This window comes from Cyanistes caeruleus, chromosome 38, assembly GCF_971803275.1.
Source record: "Cyanistes caeruleus chromosome 38, bCyaCae1.hap1.1, whole genome shotgun sequence".
Classification (NCBI taxonomy): Eukaryota; Metazoa; Chordata; class Aves; order Passeriformes; family Paridae; genus Cyanistes; species Cyanistes caeruleus.
The window spans coordinates 622,999-643,455 of NC_141739.1; the positions used below are offsets into that span (position 1 = coordinate 622,999).

The 20,457-nt window shown below is 56.3% G+C and overlaps 2 protein-coding genes across 5 annotated transcripts in view; one reads left to right on the forward strand and one right to left on the reverse strand.

The window, feature by feature from the left end:
- The window catches only part of PPP1R14A (protein phosphatase 1 regulatory inhibitor subunit 14A), a 10,988-nt gene extending 5,449 nt beyond the window's left edge, over nucleotides 1–5,539 (reverse strand). The window contains exons 1-2 of the mRNA XM_086872029.1: nucleotides 5,265–5,539; nucleotides 1,458–1,538 (exon numbers count right to left, since the gene is read on the reverse strand). Of these exons, the coding sequence (XP_086728155.1) occupies nucleotides 1,458–1,538; nucleotides 5,265–5,513 (330 nt within the window). The 5' untranslated portion in view covers nucleotides 5,514–5,539. The remainder of the gene's footprint in view (nucleotides 1–1,457; nucleotides 1,539–5,264) is intronic.
- Nucleotides 5,540–7,268: 1,729 nt separating this feature from the next.
- SPINT2 (serine peptidase inhibitor, Kunitz type 2) lies at nucleotides 7,269–19,510 on the forward strand. 4 transcript variants are annotated; one of them, XM_086872110.1, is made up of 6 exons: nucleotides 7,269–7,470; nucleotides 10,144–10,311; nucleotides 12,952–12,987; nucleotides 13,868–14,038; nucleotides 16,106–16,147; nucleotides 18,619–18,831. In XM_086872110.1, exons 1-6 carry the CDS (start codon nucleotides 7,374–7,376, stop codon nucleotides 18,771–18,773), a joined length of 669 nt encoding a protein of 222 aa, XP_086728236.1. In that variant the 5' UTR covers nucleotides 7,269–7,373; the 3' UTR covers nucleotides 18,774–18,831. The 4 variants fall into 4 exon arrangements, 2 of the variants coding, with proteins under 2 accessions (XP_086728236.1, XP_086728235.1); XR_015281590.1 differs by lacking the exon at nucleotides 18,619–18,831 and adding an exon at nucleotides 18,012–18,060 and having other exon boundaries at nucleotides 7,271–7,470; nucleotides 13,868–15,436; XR_015281589.1 differs by lacking the exon at nucleotides 18,619–18,831 and adding an exon at nucleotides 16,872–16,920 and having other exon boundaries at nucleotides 7,271–7,470; nucleotides 13,868–15,436.
- The last annotated feature ends 947 nt before the right edge of the window (nucleotides 19,511–20,457 follow it).

Genomic DNA, 20,457 nt, shown 5'->3' on the forward strand with positions numbered 1-20,457 from the left:
AAACTTGACCCAAATTCCCACCCTAAATTCCCCAAAATATCCCAAAATTCACACCCCAAAATCCCTAAAATTCCCCAAAATTCCCCGAATTTTCCCCCCAAAATATCCCAAAATCCACACCCCAAAATTCCTGAAAATTAACCCAAATTCCCACCCTAAAATCCCCCAAATTTCCCCCCCAAAATATCCCAAAATTCCCCAAAATTTCCACCCCAAAATCCCCTAAAATTCCCCAAAATTCCCACCCCAAAATTCCTGAAAATTAACCCAAATTCCCATCCCAAAATCCCCTAAAATTCCCCAAAATTCCCCAAAAATTAAACCAAATTCCCACCCTAAAATTCCCCAAAATTCCCCAAAATTCCCCCGTAAATTCCCCAAAAATTCCCCAAAATTCCCACCCCAAATCCCCTAAAATTCCCCAAAATTCCCAACCCAAAATCCCCTAAAATTCCCCCAAAATTCCCCCCAAAATTCCCCAAAAATTCCCCAAAAATTCCCCAAAATTCCCCCCCAAAATCCCCTAAAATTCCCCAAAATTCCCCAAAATTCCCCTCCCAAAATCCCCTAAAATTCCCCAAAATTCCCCAAAATTCCCCAAAAATCCCCCAAAAATTCCCCAAAATTCCCATCCCAAAATCCCCTAAAATTCCCCAAAATTCCCCAAAATTCCCACCCCAAAATTCCCCAAAAAATCCCCTAAAAATTCCCCCAAAATTCCCCAAAATTCCCCTCCCAAAATCCCCTAAAATTCCCCAAAAATTCCCCAAAATTCCTCCCCAAAATCCCCTAAAATTCCCCAAAATTCCCCAAAATTCCCCCCCAAAATCCCCTAAAATTCCCCAAAATACCCAAAAATTACCCAAAAATTCCCCTAAAATTCCCCAAAAATTCCCCAAAATTCCCCCCCAAAATCCCCTAAAATTCCCCAAAATTTCCCCAAAATTCCCCCCCAAAATCCCCTAAAATTCCCCAAAATTCCCCCCCAAAATCCCCTAAAATTCCCCAAAATTCCCATCCCAAAATTCCCCAAAAATTCCCCAAAAATTCCCCAAAATTCCCCCCCAAAATCCCCTAAAATTCCCCAAAATTCCCCCCCAAAATTCCCCAAAAATTCCCCTAAAATTCCCCAAAATTCCCCAAAAATTCCCCCAAAATTCCCCAAAATTCCCCCCAAAAATTCCCAAAAAATTCCCAAAAATTCCCCAAAAATTCCCCAAAAATTCCCCAAAATTCCCATCCCAAAATCCCCTAAAATTCCCCAAAATTCCCCAAAAATTCCCCAAAAATCCCCTAAAATTCCCCAAAATTCCCCAAAATTCCCGCCCAAAAATTCCCCAAAAATCCCCCCAAAAATCCCTTAAAAATCCCCAAAAATTCCCCAAAAATTCCCCAAAAATCCCCAAAATTCCCCTCCCCAAATCCCCTAAAATTCCCCGGAATCCCGGAATTCCCACCTGGATTTTCCGGGCTCGCTCCTCGTCCGTGTCCAGCTCCAGGAGTTCATCGATGTTCAGCTCGTCCGGCATCTCCTGCTCCTGGGGAGGGGCGCGGGGGGGTTTGGGGACCCCCAAAAATGGCCCCAAACCCCCAAAAATGGCCCAAAACCCAAAAAATGGCCCAAAAAATGACCCAAAAATGGCCCAAAAATGGCCCAAAACACCCAAAAATGGCCCAAAAAATGGCCCAAAACCCCCCAAAATGGCCCAAAAATGTCCCAAGAATGGCCCCAAAACCCAAAAATTGGCCCCAAAATGGCCCAAAAATGGCCCAAAACCCCCCAAAATGGCCCAAAACACCCCCCGAAATGGCCCCAAAATGTCCCAAAACCCCCAAAAAATGGCCCCAAAACCCAAAAAATGGCCCAAAAATGGCCCAAAAATGGCCCAAAACCCCCCAAAAATGGCCCCAAAATGTCCCAAAAATGGCCCCAAAACCCCCAAAAATGGACCCAAAATGTCCCAAAAATGGCCCCAAAATGTCCCAAAAATGGCCCCAAAATGTCCCAAAAATGGCCCAAAACCCCCAAAAATGGCCCCAAAACCCCCAAAAATGGACCCAAAATGTCCCAAAAATGGCCCAAATGTCCCAAAAATGGCCCCAAACCCAAAAATTGGCCCTAAAATGTCCCAAAAATGGCCCCAAAACCCAAAAATTGGCCCTAAAATGTCCCAAAAATGGCCCAAAACCCCCAAAAATGGCCCCAAACCCCCCCCCGAGTGTCCCCAAACCCTCCCAAAATGTCCCAAAATGTCCCAAAATGTCCCTAAAATGTCCCTAAAATGTCCCAAAATGTCCCAAAACCCCCCCGAAATGGCCCCAAAACCCCAAAAATGGCCCCAAAACCCCCCCCGAGTGTCCCAAACTTTCCCAAAATGTCCCCAAACCTCCCCAGAATGTCCCCAAAATGTCCCTAAAATGCCCCCAAACCCCCCCAGAATGTCCCAAAACTTTCCCAGAATGTCCCAAAATGTCCCCAAACCTCCCCAAATGTCCCAACCCCCCCCTAAAATGTCCCAAAATGTCCCCAAATGTCCCCAAATGTCCCCAAACCCCCCCAGAATGTCCCAACCCCCCCTAAAATGTCCCCAAATGTCCCCAAATATCCCCAAAATGTCCCCAAACCCCCCCAGAATGTCCCAACCCCCCCGAAATGTCCCCAAAATGTCCCAAAATGTCCCTAAAATGTCCCCAAACCCCCCAGAATGTCCCAAAACTTTCCCAAAATGTCCCAAAACTTCCCCAAAATGTCCCCAAACCTCCCCAGAATGTCCCAAAATGTCCCCAAATGTCCCCAAACCCCCCCAGAATGTCCCCAACCCCCCCCCGGAATGTCCCCTCCCCCCCCGTGCCCGGTTCCCGCGGGATAACCGGGAACATCCGCCCCTCCCCCCGCTCCAGCTGCCCGTTCCCACGGTGGGGGGAGGGGAGATCCGGCCTGGGACCCCCCGGCACCGGCACCGGGACCTGCACCGGGACCTGGCACATTCCCGGTCCAGTTCCCGGTCCCGGTCCCGTTCTCTGCCCCATTCCCGGTCCAGTTCCCGGTTCCGGTCCCGTTCTCAGCCCCATTCCCGGTTCCGATCCCGGTCCCGGTTCCGTTCTCAGCCCCATTCCCGGTCCCGGTCCCGGTCCCGGTCCCAGCCCCATTCCCGGTTCCGGTCCCGGTCCCGTTCTCAGCCCCATTCCCGGTCCCGGTCCCGGTTCCGTTCTCAGCCCCATTCCCGGTCCCGGTCCCGGTCCCGTTCTCGTTCTCAGCCCCATTCCCGGTTCCGGTCCCGATCCCGTTCTCAGCCCCATTCCCGGTCCCGGTCCCGGTTCCGTTCTCAGCCCCATTCCCGGTCCAGTTCCCGGTCCCGGTCCCGTTCCCGGTCCCTGCTCCATCTCCCGGTCCCGGTCCAGTTCCCGGTCCCGGTCCCGTTTTCAGCCCCATTCCCGGTCCCGGTCCCGGTCCCAGGTCCATTCCCGTTCCCGGTCCAGTTCCCGTTTATTTTCCCCGGTCCCGGTCCCGGTCCAGTTCCCGGTCCCGGTCCCGTTCTCAGCCCCATTCTCGGTCCCGGTCCCCGTCCCGGTCCCGGTCCCGTTTATTTTCCCCGGTCCCGGTCCCAGGTCCATTCCCGGTCCCTTTTGGAGCTCGGTCCCGGTTCTGATCCCGGTCCCGGTCCCGGTTCCAGTCCCCGCTCCATTCCCCGGTCCCGGTCCCGGTCCCGGCTCCATCTCCCGGTCCCGGTCCCGGTCCCGGCTCCATCTCCCGGTCCCGGTCCCGGTCCCGGCTCCATCTCCCGGTCCCGGTCCCAGTCCCGGTCCCGGTCCATTCCCCGGTCCCGGTCCCGGTCCATTCCCCGGTCCCGGTCCCGGCTCCATTTCCCGGTCCATTCCCCGGTCCCGGTCCATTCCCCGGTCCCGGTCCCGGTCCATTCCCCGGTCCCGGTCCCGGCTCCATTTCCCGGTCCATTCCCCGGTCCCGGCTCCATCTCCCGGTCCCGGTCCCGGTCCATTCCCCGGTCCCGGTCCCGGTCCCGGCTCCATCTCCCGCTCCTTTCCCGCTCCCCAGTCCCGTTCCTGGTTCAATTCCCGCTCCATTTCTCACTCCCGCTCCCGGTCCCTGGTCCCGGTCCATTTCCCGGTCCCTGTCCCAGTTCAGTTCCCGGTCCCGGTCCATTTCCCGGTCCATTTCCCAGTCCCGGTCCATTTCCCGGTCCCGGTCCATTTCCCGGTCCCGGTGCCCCACCCCGGTCCCGGTGCCCCACCCCGGTCCCGGTGCCCCACCCCGGTCCAGCTTCCCGAGTCTCCATCTCCATCCCGGTCCCGGCTCCCCAGTCCCGCTCCATCCCCGGTTCCGGTCCATGTCCCGTTCCCCTGCCCAGTCCCGGTTCTGGTTCCCGGTCCCGGTTCTCGTTCCCGGTTCGGGTTCCCGGTACCTGTCCCCGGTAGAGCTCCCCGATCCTGCCGTCCATCCCCCGCTCCCTGTCGGTGCCGGTGCCCCATCCCCGGTTCCCGGTGTCCCATCCCCGGTTCCCCTGCCCGGTCCCGGTTCCGGTTCGGGTTCCCGGTCCCGGTTCCGGTTCGGGTTCCCGGTCCCGGTCCCGGTTCGGGTTCCCGGTACCGGTACCTGTCCCCGGTAGAGCTCCCCGATCCTGCCGTCCATCCACCGCTCCGTGTCGGTCCCAGTTCCCGCTCCATGCCCGGTTCCCCTGCCCGGTTCCCGCTCCATCCCCGGTTCCCCTGCCCGGTCCCGGTCCCGGTTCAGGTTCCCGGTCCCGGTTCGGGTTCCCGGTACCGGTACCTGTCCCCGGTAGAGCTCCCCGATCCTGCCGTCCATCCACCGCTCCGTGTCGGTGCCGGTGCCCCATCCCCGGTTCCCATCCCCGGTTCCCGCTCCATCCCCGGTTCCCAATCCCGGTCCCGGTTCGGGTTCTGGTTCCCGGTCCCGGTTCGGGTTCCCGGTACCTGTCCCCGGTAGAGCTCCCCGATCCTGCCGTCCATCCCCCGCTCCGTGTCGGTCCCGGTTCCCATGCCCGGTTCCCCTGCCCGGTTCCCGCTCCATCCCCGGTTCCCGGTCCCGGTTCGGGTTCCCGGTCCCGGTTCGGGTTCCCGGTACCTGTCCCCGGTAGAGCTCCCCGATCCTGCCGTCCATCCACCGCTCCGTGTCGGTCCCGGTTCCCATGCCCGGTTCCCCTGCCCGGTTCCCGCTCCATCCCCGGTTCCCAATCCCGGTCCCGGTTCGGGTTCCCGGTCCCGGTCCCGGTTCGGGTTCCCGGTACCTGTCCCCGGTAGAGCTCCCCGATCCTGCCGTCCATCCACCGCTCCGTGTCCAGCCGCCGCTGCAGCTCCTGCCGGTTGTAGCGCACCGTGACCCGCGCCGCTCTCCGCTGCACCCCGGGGCTGCGGCCCGGGGAACCCCCCCGGGGGTCCGGGGAGAGCCCCCCCGGGGACCCCCGAGCCGCCGAGAGCCCCCCCGGGCCGGCCGAGCCCCCCCGGCCCTGCCGCCGCCCCAGCCGGTTCGCCGCCATCGCTCGGGACGCGGAGCCGGGGCGGCCGCCGGGGGTAGGGGGCGAGGGGGCGGGGCCTAAAGGGGCGTGTCGGGGGGCGTGGCCTAATCCCGGAACGCCTCCTTGAGACCCCCTAAAGTCCCCCGGGTTAGGAGAAGAGGCGGGGCCTAAAGGGGCGTGTTGGGGGCGTGGCCTAATCCCGGAACGCCTCTTTGAGACCCCCTAAAGCCCCCACGGGTTGGGGGGAGAGGGGGCGGGGCCTAAAGGGGCGTGTCGGGGCGTGGCCTAATCCTGGAACTCCCCCTTGAGACCCCCTAAAGCCCACCCAGGGTGGGGGAGAGGGGCGGGGTTTAAGAGGGCGTGGCCTAATCCTGGAACTCCCCCTTGAGATGCCCTAAAGCCCACCCAGGGTGGGGGAGAGGGGCGGGGCTTAAGAGGGCGTGGCCTAATCCTGGAACTCCCCCTTGAGACCCCCTAAAGCCCCCCCAGGGTGGGGGAAAGGGGCGGGGCTTTAAGAGGGCGTGGCCTAACCATGGAACTCCCCCACGAGACCCCTAAAGACCCCCGGGGTGGGGGAAGAGGGGGCGGGGCTTAAGAGGGCGTGGCCTAATCCTGGAACCCACCCTTGAGACCCCCTAAAGCCCCCCCAGGGTGGGGGAGAGGGGCGGGGCTTAGGAGGGCGTGGTCTAATCCTGGAACCCACCCTTGAGACCCCCTAAAGCCCCCCCAGGGTGGGGGAGAGGGGCGGGGCTTAAGAGGGCGTGGCCTAATCCTTGAACTCACCCTTGAGACCCCCTAAAGCCCCCCCAGGGTGGGGGGAAAGGGGGCGGGGCCTAAAGGGGCGTATCGGGGGCGTGGCCTAATCCTGGAACTCCCCCACGAGACCCCTAAAGACCCCCAGGGTGGGGGAAGAGGGGGCGGGGCTTTAAGAGGGCGTGGCCTAATCCTGGAATTCCCCCTTGAGACCCCTAAAGACCCCTGGATTAGGGGGCGAGAAGGGCGGGGCTTAAAGGGGCGTGTCAGGGGCGTGGCTTAACCCTGGAATTCCCCTAGAGCCCCCCCAAATTGTCCCCAGGGGTGGGGGGAGGGGGCGGGGCCTAAAAGGGCGTGGTTGAAATCGGCAACGCCCCCTAAAACTCCCCCCATAAACACCCGGAGCCCCCACAAGAGCCCCCCAGACCCCAAAATTCCCCCCAAAACCCCCCAAAACCCCCAAAATCCCCCTCAAAAACCCCCCAAAACCTCTCAACCCCCAAAATCCCCCTCAAAACCCCCCCAAACCCCCCAAACCCCCCAAAATCCCCCTCAAAAACCCCCAAAAAAACCCCAAACCCCCCAAAATCCCCCCCAAAGACCCCCCAAAACCTCTCAAACCCCAAAATCCCCCTCAAAACCCCCCCCAAAAAACCCCAAACTCCCCAAAATCCCCCTCAAAAACCCCCCAAAATCCCCCAAACCCCAAAATCCCCCCCAAAGACCCCCCAAAACCTCTCAAACCCCAAAATCCCCCTCAAAAACCCCCCAAAAAACCCCAAACCCCCCAAAACCCCCTCAAAACCCCCTCAAAATCCCCCAAACCCCAAAATCCCCCCAAAACCCCCCCGAAATCCTCCCCCAAAAAAACCAAACCCCAAAAACACCCCAAAACCCCCCCAAAAATCCCCCAAAACCCCCCCAAAATCCCCCCACAACCCCCCCCAGCCTCGCGATTTCCCGCCTCGTATGCAAATGAGGGGGCGGAGCCTCACCGCGACGGAGCCGTTGCCACACGAGGGGGCGTGGCCAAACCGCCAACCCGCGCGTGCGCCCTCGGGGCCCGCCCGTTTCCGGGTGGGCGTGGCCTGGGCGCACCTGGGTGACGTCAGGGGCGCGCACCTGGCGATGGCGGCGGGGCGGCTCCTCCCGGTGCTGCTGCTGATCCTGGGGGTCCCGGGGGGCTCCGGGCGGGACCCCCAGAGCGGCCCCGCCGCCCTCGCCGGTACCGGGGGGAGCGGGGGGGGAACGGGGGGCGCGGGGGGGGGCGGGGCCACGGCGAGGGGAGGGGTCCTGGGGCAGTTTTGGGGGGTCCTGGGGAAATTTTGGGGGTCCTGGGGGGGTTTTGGGGGGTCCTGGGGGGGTTTGGGGGGTCCTGGGGGGATTTGGGGGGTCCTGGGGGGGTTTTGGGGGGTCCTGGGGGGGATTTGGGGGGTCCTGGGGGGGTTTGGGGGGTCCTGGGGGGATTTGGGGGGTCCTGGGGCAGTTTTGGGGGGTCCTGGGGCAGTTTTGGGGGGTCCTGGGGGGGATTTGGGGGGTCCTGGGGGGGTTTTGGGGGGTCCTGGGGGGGATTTGGGGGGTCCTGGGGCAGTTTTGGGGGGTCCTGGGGGGGATTTGGGGGGTCCTGGGTGGGTTTTGGGGGGTCCTGGGGGGATTTGGGGGGTCCTGGGGCAGTTTTGGGGGGTCCTGGGGCAGTTTTGGGGGTCCCAGGGAGGGTTTGGGGGGTCCTGGGGCACTTTTGGGGGTCCTGGGGAGGATTTGGGGCGTCCCAGGAAGGATCTGGGGGGTCCTGGGGCACTTACGGGGGTCTCAAGGAGGGTTTTGGGGGGTCCTGGGGCAGTTCTGGGGGTCCTGGGGCAGTTTTGGGGGGTCCTGGGGAGGATTCAGGGGGTCCTAGGGCATTTTTTGGGGGTCCTGGGGCACTTATGGGGGGTCCTGGGGCACTTTTGGGGGTCTCAAAGAGGACTTAGGGGGTCCTGGGGCAGTTTTGGGGGGTCCTGGGGCAGTTTTGGGGGGTCCTGGGGGTCCTGTGGCACTTTGGGGGGTCCTGGGGCACTTATGGGGGTCCTGGGGCACTTACGGGGGTCTCAAGGAGGGTTTGGGGGGTCCTGGGGCAGTTCTGGGGGTCCTGTGGCACTTTGGGGGGTCCTGGGGGGGATTTGGGGGGTCCTAGGGCAGTTTTGGGGGGTCCTGGGGCACTTTTGGGGGGTCCTGGGGCAGTTTTGGGGGGTCCTGGGGCAGTTTTGGGGGGTCCTGGGGCACTTTTGGGGGGTCCCAAGGAGGGTTTGGGGGTCCTGTGGCACTTTGGGGGGTCCTGGGGCAGTTTCGGGGGTCCCAGGGAGGATTTGGGGGTCCCAGGGAGGATTTGGGGGTCCCAGGGAGGATTTGGGGGGTCCCAGGAAGGATTTGGGGGTCCCAGGGAGGATTTGGGGGGTCCCAGGAGCTCCTGGGGGGTCCTAGAGAGGATTGGGGGGACCGATCCCGAATTTCGGGGTGCGATCCCGAATTTTTGGGGGGTCCAGGGAGGATTTGGGGCTCCCACGGAGAATTTGCGGTCCCAGGGGAGTTTTGGGGGGTCCCAGGAAGAATTTTGGGGATCCCAGGGAGGATTTTGGGTTCATTTTGGGGTGATTCTGGGGTGATTTCCTTTGATTTTGGGGTGATTTTGGCCGGTTCCCCAGCCCGGTGCCGGTTACCGGGGATTTTGGGGTGATTTTGGGGTGATTTCCGGTGATTTTGGGATGGATTTTGGGTGATTTTGGGGTGATTCCCCAGCCCGGTGCCGGTTCCCGGTGATTTTGGGGTGATTTCGGGTGATTTTGGGGTGATTTTGGGTGATTTTGGGGTGATTCCCCCAGCCCGGTGCTGGTTCCCGGTGATTTTGGGGTGATTTCCGGTGATTTTGGGGTGATTTTGGGGTGATTTCCGGTGATTTTGGGGTGATTTCTTTTGATTTTGGGGTGATTTCCCCAGCCCGGTGCCGGTTCCCGGTGATTTTGGGGTGATTTCCGGTGATTTTGGGGTGATTTTGGGGTGATTTCCGGTGATTTTGGGGTGATTTCTTTTGATTTTGGGGTGATTTCCCCAGCCCGGTGCCGGTTCCCGGTGATTTTGGGGTGATTTCCGGTGATTTTGGGGTGATTTTGGGGTGATTTCCGGTGATTTTGGGGTGATTTTGGGGTGATTCCCCCAGCCCGGTGCCGGTTACCGGTGATTTTGGGGTGATTTCCGGTGATTTTGGGGTGATTCTGGGGTGATTTCCTTTGATTTTGGGCCGGTTCCCCAGCCCGGTGCCGGTTACCGGGGATTTTGGGGTGATTTCCGGTGATTTTGGGGTGATTTTGGGGTGATTCTGGGGTGATTTCCGGTGATTTTGGGGTGATTTTGGGGTGATTTCGGGTAATTTTGGGCCGGTTCCCCAGCCCGGTGCCGGTTACCGGTGATTTTGGGGTGATTTTGGGGTGATTTCCGGTGATTTTGGGGTGATTTCGGGTGATTTTTGGCCGGTTCCCCAGCCCGGTGCCGGTTCCCGGTGATTCTGGGGTGATTTCCGGTGATTTTGGGGTGATTTTGGGGTGATTTCCGGTGATTTTGGGGTGATTCCCCAGCCCGGTGCCGGTTCCCGGGGATTTTGGGGTGATTTCCGGTGATTTTGGGGTGATTTCCGGTGATTTCGGGGTGGTTTCGGGTGATTTTGGGGTAATTTTGGGCCGATTCCCCAGCCCGGTGCCGGTTCCCGGTGATTTTGGGGTGATTTTGGGGTGATTTGAGGTGATTTTGGGATGGATTTTGGGGTGATTTTGGCCGGTTCCCCAGGCCGGTACCGGTTCCCGGGGATTTTGGGGTGATTTCCGGTGATTTTGGGGTGATTTCGGGTGATTTTGGGCCGGTTCCCCAGCCCGGTGCCGGTTACCGGCGCTCACCGGCCGCTGCCGCGCCTCCATCCCGCGCTGGTTTTTCAACGCCTCCTCCGGGAGCTGCGAGAGTTTCGTGTTCGGCGGCTGCGGCGGCAACGGGAACAACTTCGGGAGCGAGCGGGAGTGCCGGGAACGCTGCGGGGACACCGGTGAGAACCGGGACACACCGGGGGACACCGGGAGGGACCGGGGGACACCGGGGATGGGAACGGGAACAACTTCGGGAGCGAGCGGGAGTGCCGGGAACGCTGCGGGGACACCGGTGAGAACCGGGACAGGGACCGGGGGACACCGGGGATGGGAACGGGAGGGACCGGGACACACCGGGGGACACCGGGGATGGGAGCGGGAACAACTTCGGGAGCGAACGGGAGTGCCGGGAACGCTGCGGGGACACCGGTGAGAACCGGGACAGGGAACGGGGGACACCGGGGGACACCGGGGATGGGAACGGGGGACACCGGGAGGGAGCAGGAATGGGACCGGGAGGGACCGGGGGACACCGGGAGGGACCGGGGATGGGACCGGGGGACACCGGGAGGGACCGGGGGACACCGGGGATGGGAGCGGGAACAACTTCGGGAGCGAACGGGAGTGCCGGGAACGCTGCGGGGACACCGGTGAGAACCGGGACAGGGAACGGGGGACACCGGGGATGGGAACGGGAGGGACCGGGACACACCGGGGATGGGAACGGGAACAACTTCGGGAGCGAGCGGGAGCGCCGGGAACGCTGCGGGGACACCGGTGAGAACCGGGACAGGGAACGGGGGACACCGGGGATGGGAACGGGAGGGACCGGGGGACACCGGGGATGGGAACGGGAACAACTTCGGGAGCGAACGGGAGCGCCGGGAACGCTGCGGGGACACCGGTGAGAACCGGGACACCGGGGATGGGACCGGGGGACACCGGGAGGGAGCGGGGGACACCGGTGAGAACCGGGACACCGGGGATGGGACCGGGGGACACCGGGAGGGAGCGGGGGACACCGGGGGACACCGGGAATGGGAACGGGAGGGACCGAGAGGAACCGGGGGACACCGGGAATGGGAATGGGAGGGACCGGGGGACACCGGGGATGGGACCGGGAACAACTTCGGGAGCGAATGGGAGTGCCGGGAACGCTGCGGGGACACCGGTGAGAACCGGGGGACACCGGGGAACACCGGGGATGGGAGCGGGAGGGACCGGGGGACACCGGGGATGGGACCGGGAACAACTTCGGGAGCGAGCGGGAGCGCCGGGAACGCTGCGGGGACACCGGTGAGAACCGGGACAGGGACCGGGGGACACCGGGAGGGACCGGGAATGGGAACGGGAGGGACCGAGAGGAACCGGGGGACACCGGGAATGGGAATGGGAGGGACCGGGGACACCGGGGATGGGAACGGGAACAACTTCGGGAGCGAGCGGGAGCGCCGGGAACGCTGCGGGGACACCGGTGAGAACCGGGACACACCGGGACACACCGGGAATGGGACCGGGGGACACCGGGAGGGACCGGGGGACACCGGGGATGGGAGCGGGAGGGACCGGGACAGACCGGGGATGGGACCGGGAGCGCCGGGAACGCTGCGGGGACACCGGTGAGAACCGGGAATGGGAACGGGGGACACCGGGGGACACCGGGGATGGGACCGGGAGGGACCGGGGGACACCGGGGATGGGAGCGGGAACAACTTCGGGAGCGAGCGGGAGCGCCGGGAACGCTGCGGGGACACCGGTGAGAACCGGGACACACCGGGAGGGACCGGGAGGGACCGGGGATGGGAACGGGAGGGACCGGGGGACACCGGGGATGGGAGCGGGAACAACTTCGGGAGCGAGCGGGAGCGCCGGGAACGCTGCGGGGACACCGGTGAGAACCGGGGGACACCGGGGGACACCGGGGATGGGAACGGGAGGGACCGGGAGGAACCGGGAATGGCACCGGGAGCGCCGGGAACGCTGCGGGGGGGTCGGGAAGGGAGCGGGGGACGCTTTTTTCCCTTTTTTTCCCCTTTTTCCCCCCGTTTTTCCCATTTTTTTCCCATTTTCCCCCCCCATAATTCCCATTTTTATTCCCATTTTTCCCATTTTTCTCCCCATTTTTCCCATTTTTCCCTTTATTCCCATTTTTCCCATTTTCCCCCCCTTTCCTCCATTTTTCCCATTTTTATTACCATTTTTCCCATTTTTATTCTCATTTTTCCCATTTTACCCCCCATTTTTCCCATTTTCCTCCCCATTTTCCCATTTTTCTCCCCATTTTTATTCCCATTTTCCCCGTATTTCTCCCCATTTTTCCCATTTTCCCCCATTTTTCCCATTTTTCCTCCCATTTTTCCCATTTTTATTCCCATTTTTCCCATTTTTATTCTCATTTTTCCCCCCATTTTCCCCATTTCTATCCCCATTTTTCCCCTTTTTCCCCATTTTTATTCCCATTTTTCCCCCCATTTTTCCCATTTTTATTCCCATTTTTCCCATTTTTTTTCCCCATTTTCCCCATTTTTATTCCCATTTTTCTCCCCATTTTCCCCATTTTTCCCATTTTTATTTCCATTTTTATCCCCATTTTCCCGATTTTTTCCCCATTTTTCCCATTTTTCTCCCCATTTTCCCCATTTTTCCCATTTTTATTCCCATTTTCTCCCCATTTTCTCCCCATTTTCCCCATTTTTCCTCCCATTTTTATCCCCATTTTCCCCATTTCTTTCCCCATTTTCCCCATTTCTTTCCCCATTTTTCCCATTTTTCTCCCCATTTTTCCCATTTTTCCCCTTTTTCTCCCCATTTCTCCCCAGCTCCCTCCAGCCCCGTGACCAATTCCACCTTGCCAGGTAACCCCGGACTGGGGGGGGGGAGGGGAGGTTTTGGGATGGATTTCACGGAAATTCGGGAATTCCCATTTTTGACCACAAAAATCTCAATTTTCTCAGGAAAAATTCAATTTTCACCCCAAAAATTCCCATTTTTGACCACAAAATCCCTATTTTTGACCAGAAAATCCCATTTTTACCCAAAAAATTCCCATTTTTGACCAAAAAAATCTCAATTTTCTCAGGAAACATTCAATTTTCACCCCAAAAATTCCCATTTTTACCTAGAAAATCCCCATTTTTGACCACAAAATCTCAATTATTCTCAGAAAAAATTCAATTTTTTCCCAAAAAACCCCCGTTTCCCACCGATTCACCCCAAAATAATCCCATTTTTCTCTGAAAAACTTCAATTTTTCACTGAAAATCCCCATTTTTTCCCAGAAAACCCCCATTCCCCCCTGATTTTTCCCCATTTCCCACCGATTCACCCCAAAATAATCCCATTTTTCTCTGGAAAAATCCCATTTTTACCCAGAAAATCCCCATTTTTGTCCACAAAATCTCAATTTTCTCAAGAAAAATTCAATTTTTGACCAAAAATCCCCATTTTTCCCCAAAAAATTCAATTTTCTCATGAAAAACCCCCATTTCCCCCCTTTTTTTCCCCATTTCCCACCGATTCACCCCAAAATAATCCCATTTTTGGCTGGAAAAATCCCATTTTCACCCCAAAAAATCCCATTTTTTCCCAGAAAAATCCCATTTTCACCCCAAAAATCCCCATTTTTCCCCAAAAAATTCAATTTTCTCATGAAAAACCCCCATTTCCCCCCTTTTTTTCCCCATTTCCCACCGATTTACCCCAAAATAATCCCGTTTTTTTTCCCCCCCTGGGCAGAGCTGTGCTCGGCGCCGCCGGTGCCGGGGCCGTGCCGGGCGGCGTTCCCGCGCTGGTATTTCATTCCCGAGGAGAATTCCTGCCGGGAATTCACCTACGGCGGCTGCAGGGGCAACGCCAACAATCACCGCGACGAGCGGGAGTGTCTGAGCCGCTGCAGGAGCCCCCGGGGTGAGGGGAATGGGACCCAAAATCGGCTGAATTTAACCCAAAATATGAATTTATGGTGGGGAATCCTGCCCTGGAAAATGGCGTTAAAAAATTCCCAAAAAATCCCGAGTAAATCGCAAAAATTATCCGCAAAAAATCCCCCCCAAAATCGCAAAAATTCACCCCAAAATCCCCCAAAATTCACCCAAAAATCCCCCCCAAAATCAAAAAAATTCATCCCAAAAATCCCCCCCAAATCACAAAAATTCACCCAAAAATTCACCCCAAAATCAAAAAAATTCATCCTAAAAATCCCCCCAAAATCACAAAAATTCACCCAAAAATTCACCCCAAAATCACAAAAATTCACCCAAAAATCCCCCAAAATTCACCCAAAAATCCCCCCCAAAATCCCAAAAATTCACCCAAAAATTCAACCAAAAATCCCCAAAAATTCAACCAAAAATTCCCCAAAAATTCACCCAAAAATCCCCCCAAAAATCCCCCCCAAAATCCAAAAAATTCACCCAAAAATCCCCTCTAAAATCCCCCCCAAATCCCTCCCAAAATTCCCAAGAATTCCTGCCGGGAATTCACCTCCGGCGGCTGCAGGGGCAACGCCAACAATCACCGCGACGAGCGGGAGTGTCTGAGCCGCTGCAGGAGCCCCCGGGGTGAGGGGAATGTGACCCAAAATCGGCTGAATTTAACCCAAAATTTGGGTTTGTTTTGGGAAATGATGCCCTGGAAAATAATGTTAAAAAATTCACAAAAAATCCCGAGTAAAACGCAAAAATTCAAACAAAAATCCCCAAAATTCCCTCCCAAAATCCCCCAAAATTCACCCAAAAATCCCCCCAAAATCCCAAAAATTCACCCAAAAATCCCCAAAATTCACCCAAAAATCCCCCCCAAAATCAGAAAAATTCACCCCGAAATCCCCCAAAAATTCACCCCAAAATCCCAAAAATTCACCCAAAAATCCCCCCCAAAATCAAAAAAATTCATCCCAAAAATCCCCCCCAAATCACAAAAATTCACCCAAAAATTCACCCCAAAATCACAAAAACTCACCCCAAAATCCCCCAAAATTCACCCAAAAATCCCAAAAATTCACCCCAAAATCCCAAAAATTCACCCAAAAATTCAACCAAAAATCCCCAAAAATTAAACCAAAAATTCAACCAAAAATCCCCAAAAATTAAACCAAAAATTCCCCAAAATTCACCCAAAAATCCCCTCCAAAATTCCCCCCAAAATCCAAAATATTCACCCCAAAATCCCCAAAAATTCTCCCAAAAATCCCTCCCAAAATTCCCAAGAATTCCTGCCGGGAATTCACCTCCGGCGGCTGCAGGGGCAACGCCAACAATCACCGCGACGAGCGGGAGTGTCTGAGCCGCTGCAGGAGCCCCCGGGGTGAGGGGAATGTGACCCAAAATCGACTGAATTTAACCCAAAATATGAATTTATGGTGGGGAATCCTGCCCTGGAAAATGGCGTTAAAAAATTCCCAAAAAATCCCGAGTAAATCGCAAAAATTATCCGCAAAAAATCCCCCCCAAAATCGCAAAAATTCACCCCAAAATCCCCCAAAATTCACCCAAAAATCCCCCCCAAAGTCAAAAAAATTCATCCCAAAAATCCCCCCCAAATCACAAAAATTCACCCAAAAATTCACCCCAAAATCAAAAAAATTCATCCTAAAAATCCCCCCAAAATCACAAAAATTCACCCAAAAATTCACCCCAAAATCACAAAAATTCACCCCAAAATCCCCCAAAATTCACCCAAAAATCCCCCCAAAATTCTAAAAATTAACCCAAAAATTCCCCCCAAAATCACAAAAATTCATCCAAAAATCCCCCAAAATCTCCCCTAAAATCCCCCCAAAATCCCAAAAATTCACCCAAAAATTCCCGAAAATTCACCCAAAAATCCCCAAAAATTCACCCAAAAATCCCCCCTAAAATCCCCCAAAAATTCACCCCAAAGTTCTCAAAAATCTCCCCCAAAATTCCCAAATTTTCCCCCGAAATCCCCAAATTTCCTCCCCGGATCCCCCCAATTTTCTGTTTTCCCCCCCAGGTGACCTCGGAGCCGAATTCCAGAGATTCTTCTCATCCAAAGGTGAATTCCAGAGACCCCAAAATCCCCCAAAATCCCCCCAAAATCCCCCCAAAATCCCCCCCAAAATCCTCCCCAAAATCCCCCCAAAATCCCCCAAAATCCCCCCAAAATCCCCCCCAAAATCCCCCAAAATCCCCCCCAAATCCCCCCAAAATCCCCCCCAAAATCCCCCAAAATCCCCCCCAAAATCTCCCCAAAATCCCCCCAAAATCCCCCCAAAATCCCCCCCAAAATCCCCCCCAAAATCCCCCAAAATCCTCCCCAAAATCCCCCCAAAATCCCCCCAAAATTCCCCCCAAAATCCCCCCAAAATCCCCCCAAAATCCCCCCCAAATCCCCCCCAAAATCCCCCCAAAATCCCCCCCAAAATCTCCCCAAAATCCCCCAAAATCCCCCCCAAAATCCCCCCCAAAATCCCCCCCAAAATCCCCCCCAAATCCCCCCAAAATCCCCCCCAAAATCCCCCCAAAATCCTCCCCAAAATCCCCCCCAAAATCCTCCCCATTTTGGGGGTCCCTAACCCCATTTCGGGGGTCTCTAACCCCATTTCTCCCCTCCAGGAGCCGTTTTCGGGGGTCTGGTGGCCCTGGGGGTCTCTAACCCCATTTCGGGGGTCCCTAACCCCATTTCGGGGGTCTCTAACCCCATTTCTGACCCCCCAGACCCCATTTCGGGGGTCCCAGACCCCATTTCGGGGGTCCCTAACCCCATTTCTCCCCTCCAGGGGCCGTTTTCGGGGGTCTGGTGGCCCTGGGGGTCTCGCTGGCGGCCGGGCTGGGCCTGGGGGTCTCTAACCCCATTTCTGACCCCCCAGACCCCATTTCGGGGGTCTCTAACCCCATTTCGGGGGTCCCTAACCCCATTTTGGGGGTCTCTAACCCCATTTCGGGGGTCTCTAACCCCATTTCCCCCCTCCAGGAGCCGTTTTCGGGGGTTTGGTGGCCCTGGGGGTCTCTAACCCCATTTCTGACCCCCCAGACCCCATTTCGGGGGTCTCTAACCCCATTTTGGGGGTCCCAGACCCCATTTCGGGGGTCCCTAACCCCATTTTGGGGGTCCCAGACCCCATTTTGGGGGTCTCTAACCCCATTTCCCCCCTCCAGGAGCCGTTTTCGGGGGTCTCTAACCCCATTTCGGGGGTCCCTGACCCCATTTCGGGGGTCTCTAACCCCATTTCGGGGGTCTCTAACCCCATTTCTGACCCCCCAGACCCCATTTTGGGGGTCCCTAACCCCATTTCGGGGGTCCCTAACCCCATTTCCCCCCTCCAGGGGCCGTTTTCGGGGGTCTGGTGGCCCTGGGGGTCTCTAACCCCATTTCGGGGGTCCCTAACCCCATTTCGGGGGTCCCTAACCCCATTTCTCCCCTCCAGGAGCCGTTTTCGGGGGTCTCGTGGCCCTGGGGGTCCCTAACCCCATTTCGGGGGTCCCAGACCCCATTTCGGGGGTCTCTAACCCCATTTCTCCCCTCCAGGAGCCGTTTTCGGGGGTCTCGTGGCCCTGGGGGTCCCTAACCCCATTTCGGGGGTCTCTAACCCCATTTCGGGGGTCTCTAACCACATTTCGGGGGTCTCTAACCACATTTCTGACCCCCCAGACCCCATTTCGGGGGTCTCTAACCCCATTTTGGGGGTCCCTGACCCCATTTTGGGGGTCCCTAACCCCATTTCGGGGGTCTCTAACCCCATTTCCCCCCTCCAGGGGCCGTTTTCGGGGGTCTCGTGGCCCTGGGTGTCTCTAACCCCATTTTGGGGGTCCCAGACCCCATTTCGGGGGTCCCTAACCCCATTTCGGGGGTCCCAGACCCCATTTCGGGGGTCTCTAACCCCATTTCGGGGGTCTCTAACCCCATTTCCCCCCTCCAGGGGCCGTTTTCGGGGGTCTGGTGGCCCTGGGGGTCTCGCTGGTGGCCGGGCTGGCCCTGGGGGTCTCTAACCCCATTTCGGGGGTCCCAGACCCCATTTCAGGGGTCTCTAACCCCATTTCCCCCCTCCAGGAGCCGTTTTCGGGGGTCTGGTGGCCCTGGGGGTCTCTAACCCCATTTCGGGGGTCCCAGACCCCATTTCGGGGGTCTCTAACCCCATTTCCCCCCTCCAGGGGCCGTTTTCGGGGGTCTGGTGGCCCTGGGGGTCTCTAACCCCATTTCGGGGGTCCCTAACCCCATTTCGGGGGTCCCAGACCCCATTTCGGGGGTCCCTAACCCCATTTCCCCCCTCCAGGGGCCGTTTTCGGGGGTCTCGTGGCGCTGGGGGTCTCGCTGGCGGCCGGGCTGGGCCTGGGGGTCCCTAACCCCATTTCGGGGGTCCCAGACCCCATTTCGGGGGTCCCTAACCCCATTTCGGGGGTCTCTAACCCCGTTTCCCCCCTCCAGGAGCCGTTTTCGGGGGTCTGGTGGCCCTGGGGGTCTCTAACCCCATTTCGGGGGTCCCAGACCCCATTTCGGGGGTCCCTAACCCCGTTTCCCCCCTCCAGGGGCCGTTTTCGGGGGTCTGGTGGTGCTGGGGGTCTCGCTGGCGGCCGGGCTGGGCCTGGCCCTGCGGCGCTGCCGGACGAAGCCGCGAGCGCCGGGAGGAGCCGGGAGCCGCGAGGATCGCGAGTGCCTGATGAAAGACCCCTACCCAGCCTGAGAGACCCCTCCCCAAATTCCCCAAAAACCCCCCAAAAATTACAGACCCCCTCCCCCCACGGATGTGTTCTCTGCCCCTCCCCCCTCGGTGGTTTTTGGTGATTTTTTTTTATAGGAAAAAGGGTGAAAAGGGTAAAAAAAATGATGTGAAATGTAAAAAGGGGAGGGGGTTTGGGGAGGGGGAGGGGTGGGGAAGCCCCCTCCTCACGATGATAAAATTCCTTTCCCTCGAAAAAATTTAAAAAAATAAAAAAAAATTCTGGAAAAAATAAAAAAATCTTGAAAAAAATAAAAAATAATTAAAAAACGCACAAAAAAATCCTGAAAAAAATAAAAAAAATTTAAAAAAAATCTCAAAAAAAACCTGAAAAAAATCAAAAAAATCCTGAAAAAAAAAAAAAAATTTAAAAAAACGCAAAAAAAAGTCCTGAAAAAATAAAAAAAAATCTTGAAAAAAATAAAAAATAATAAAAACAAACGCACAAAAAAATCCTGAAAAAAATAAAAAAAATCCTGAAAAAAATCAAAAAAATAAAAAAAAATCCCCCAAAAAATCCTGAAAAAAATTTAAAAAATTAAAAAAACCCCAAAAAAATTCTGAAAAAAACCAAAAAAATCGTGAAAAAAAATAAAAAATAATAAAAGAAACGCACAAAAAAATCCTGAAAAAAATCAAAAAAATCCTGAAAAAAATTTTAAAAATTAAAAAAACCCAAAAAAAACCTGAAAAAAATCCAAAAAATCCTGAAAAAAATTTAAAAAAATAAAAAAAATCCCAAAAAATTCTGAAAAAACACAAAAAAATCCTGAAAAAAATAAAAAATAATAAAAAACCCCCCAAAAAATCCTGAAAAAACACAAAAAAATCCGGAAAAATTAAAAAGTAATAAAAAAAAACCGCACAAAAAAATCCTGAAAAAAAAAAATCCCAAATTTATCAAAAAAATCCCAAAATTCCTCAAAAAAAATCCCAAATTCCCTCCAAAAAATCCCAGATTTCTACAAAAAACTCCCAAATCCGTCCAAAAAAATCAAAATTCATCAAAAAAAAATCAAAATTCCTCCCAAAAAATCCCAAAATTCCTCCCAAAAATCTCTAAATCCCCCTCCCCTTGCTCTGGGGACCCCCGAGTGGGGGAAAAATGGGAATTTTTGGGAAAAAAATGGATTTTGGGAGGAAAAAATGGGATTTTTTGGGGAAAAAATGGGATTTTGGGGGGGAAAAGTGGGATTTGGGGAGGCTGAGTGAGGTTTTGGGGGGAAAAAATAGGATTTTTTGGGGAAAAATTGGATTTTTTTGGAAAAATTTGGATTTTTTTGGGGAAAAAATTCCTGCGTCCCCTCCCCAAATCCAACCACGTGACCACGGCATCGTTTATTGGGGGGGGTCCCGGGGGTCTCGGGGGGTCCCCGGGGGTGGGGAGGGGTCTCAGGAAGGGTCTGGGGGTTCCTGGGGGTTCCCAGGGGGGTTTGAAGGACTCAAAGACCCCCAAATTCCGGCGCCCCCTCCCCAAATCCCAACACCAGACCACACTGGGGACCGGCAGCGTTTATTGGGGGGGTCCCGGGGGGTCCCGGGGGGGTCCCGGGGGGGTCTCCGGGGGTGGGGAGGGGTCTCAGGAAGGGTCTGGGGGTTCCTGAGTGTTCCCAGGGGGGTTTGGAGGACTCAGGGACCCCCCAAATTC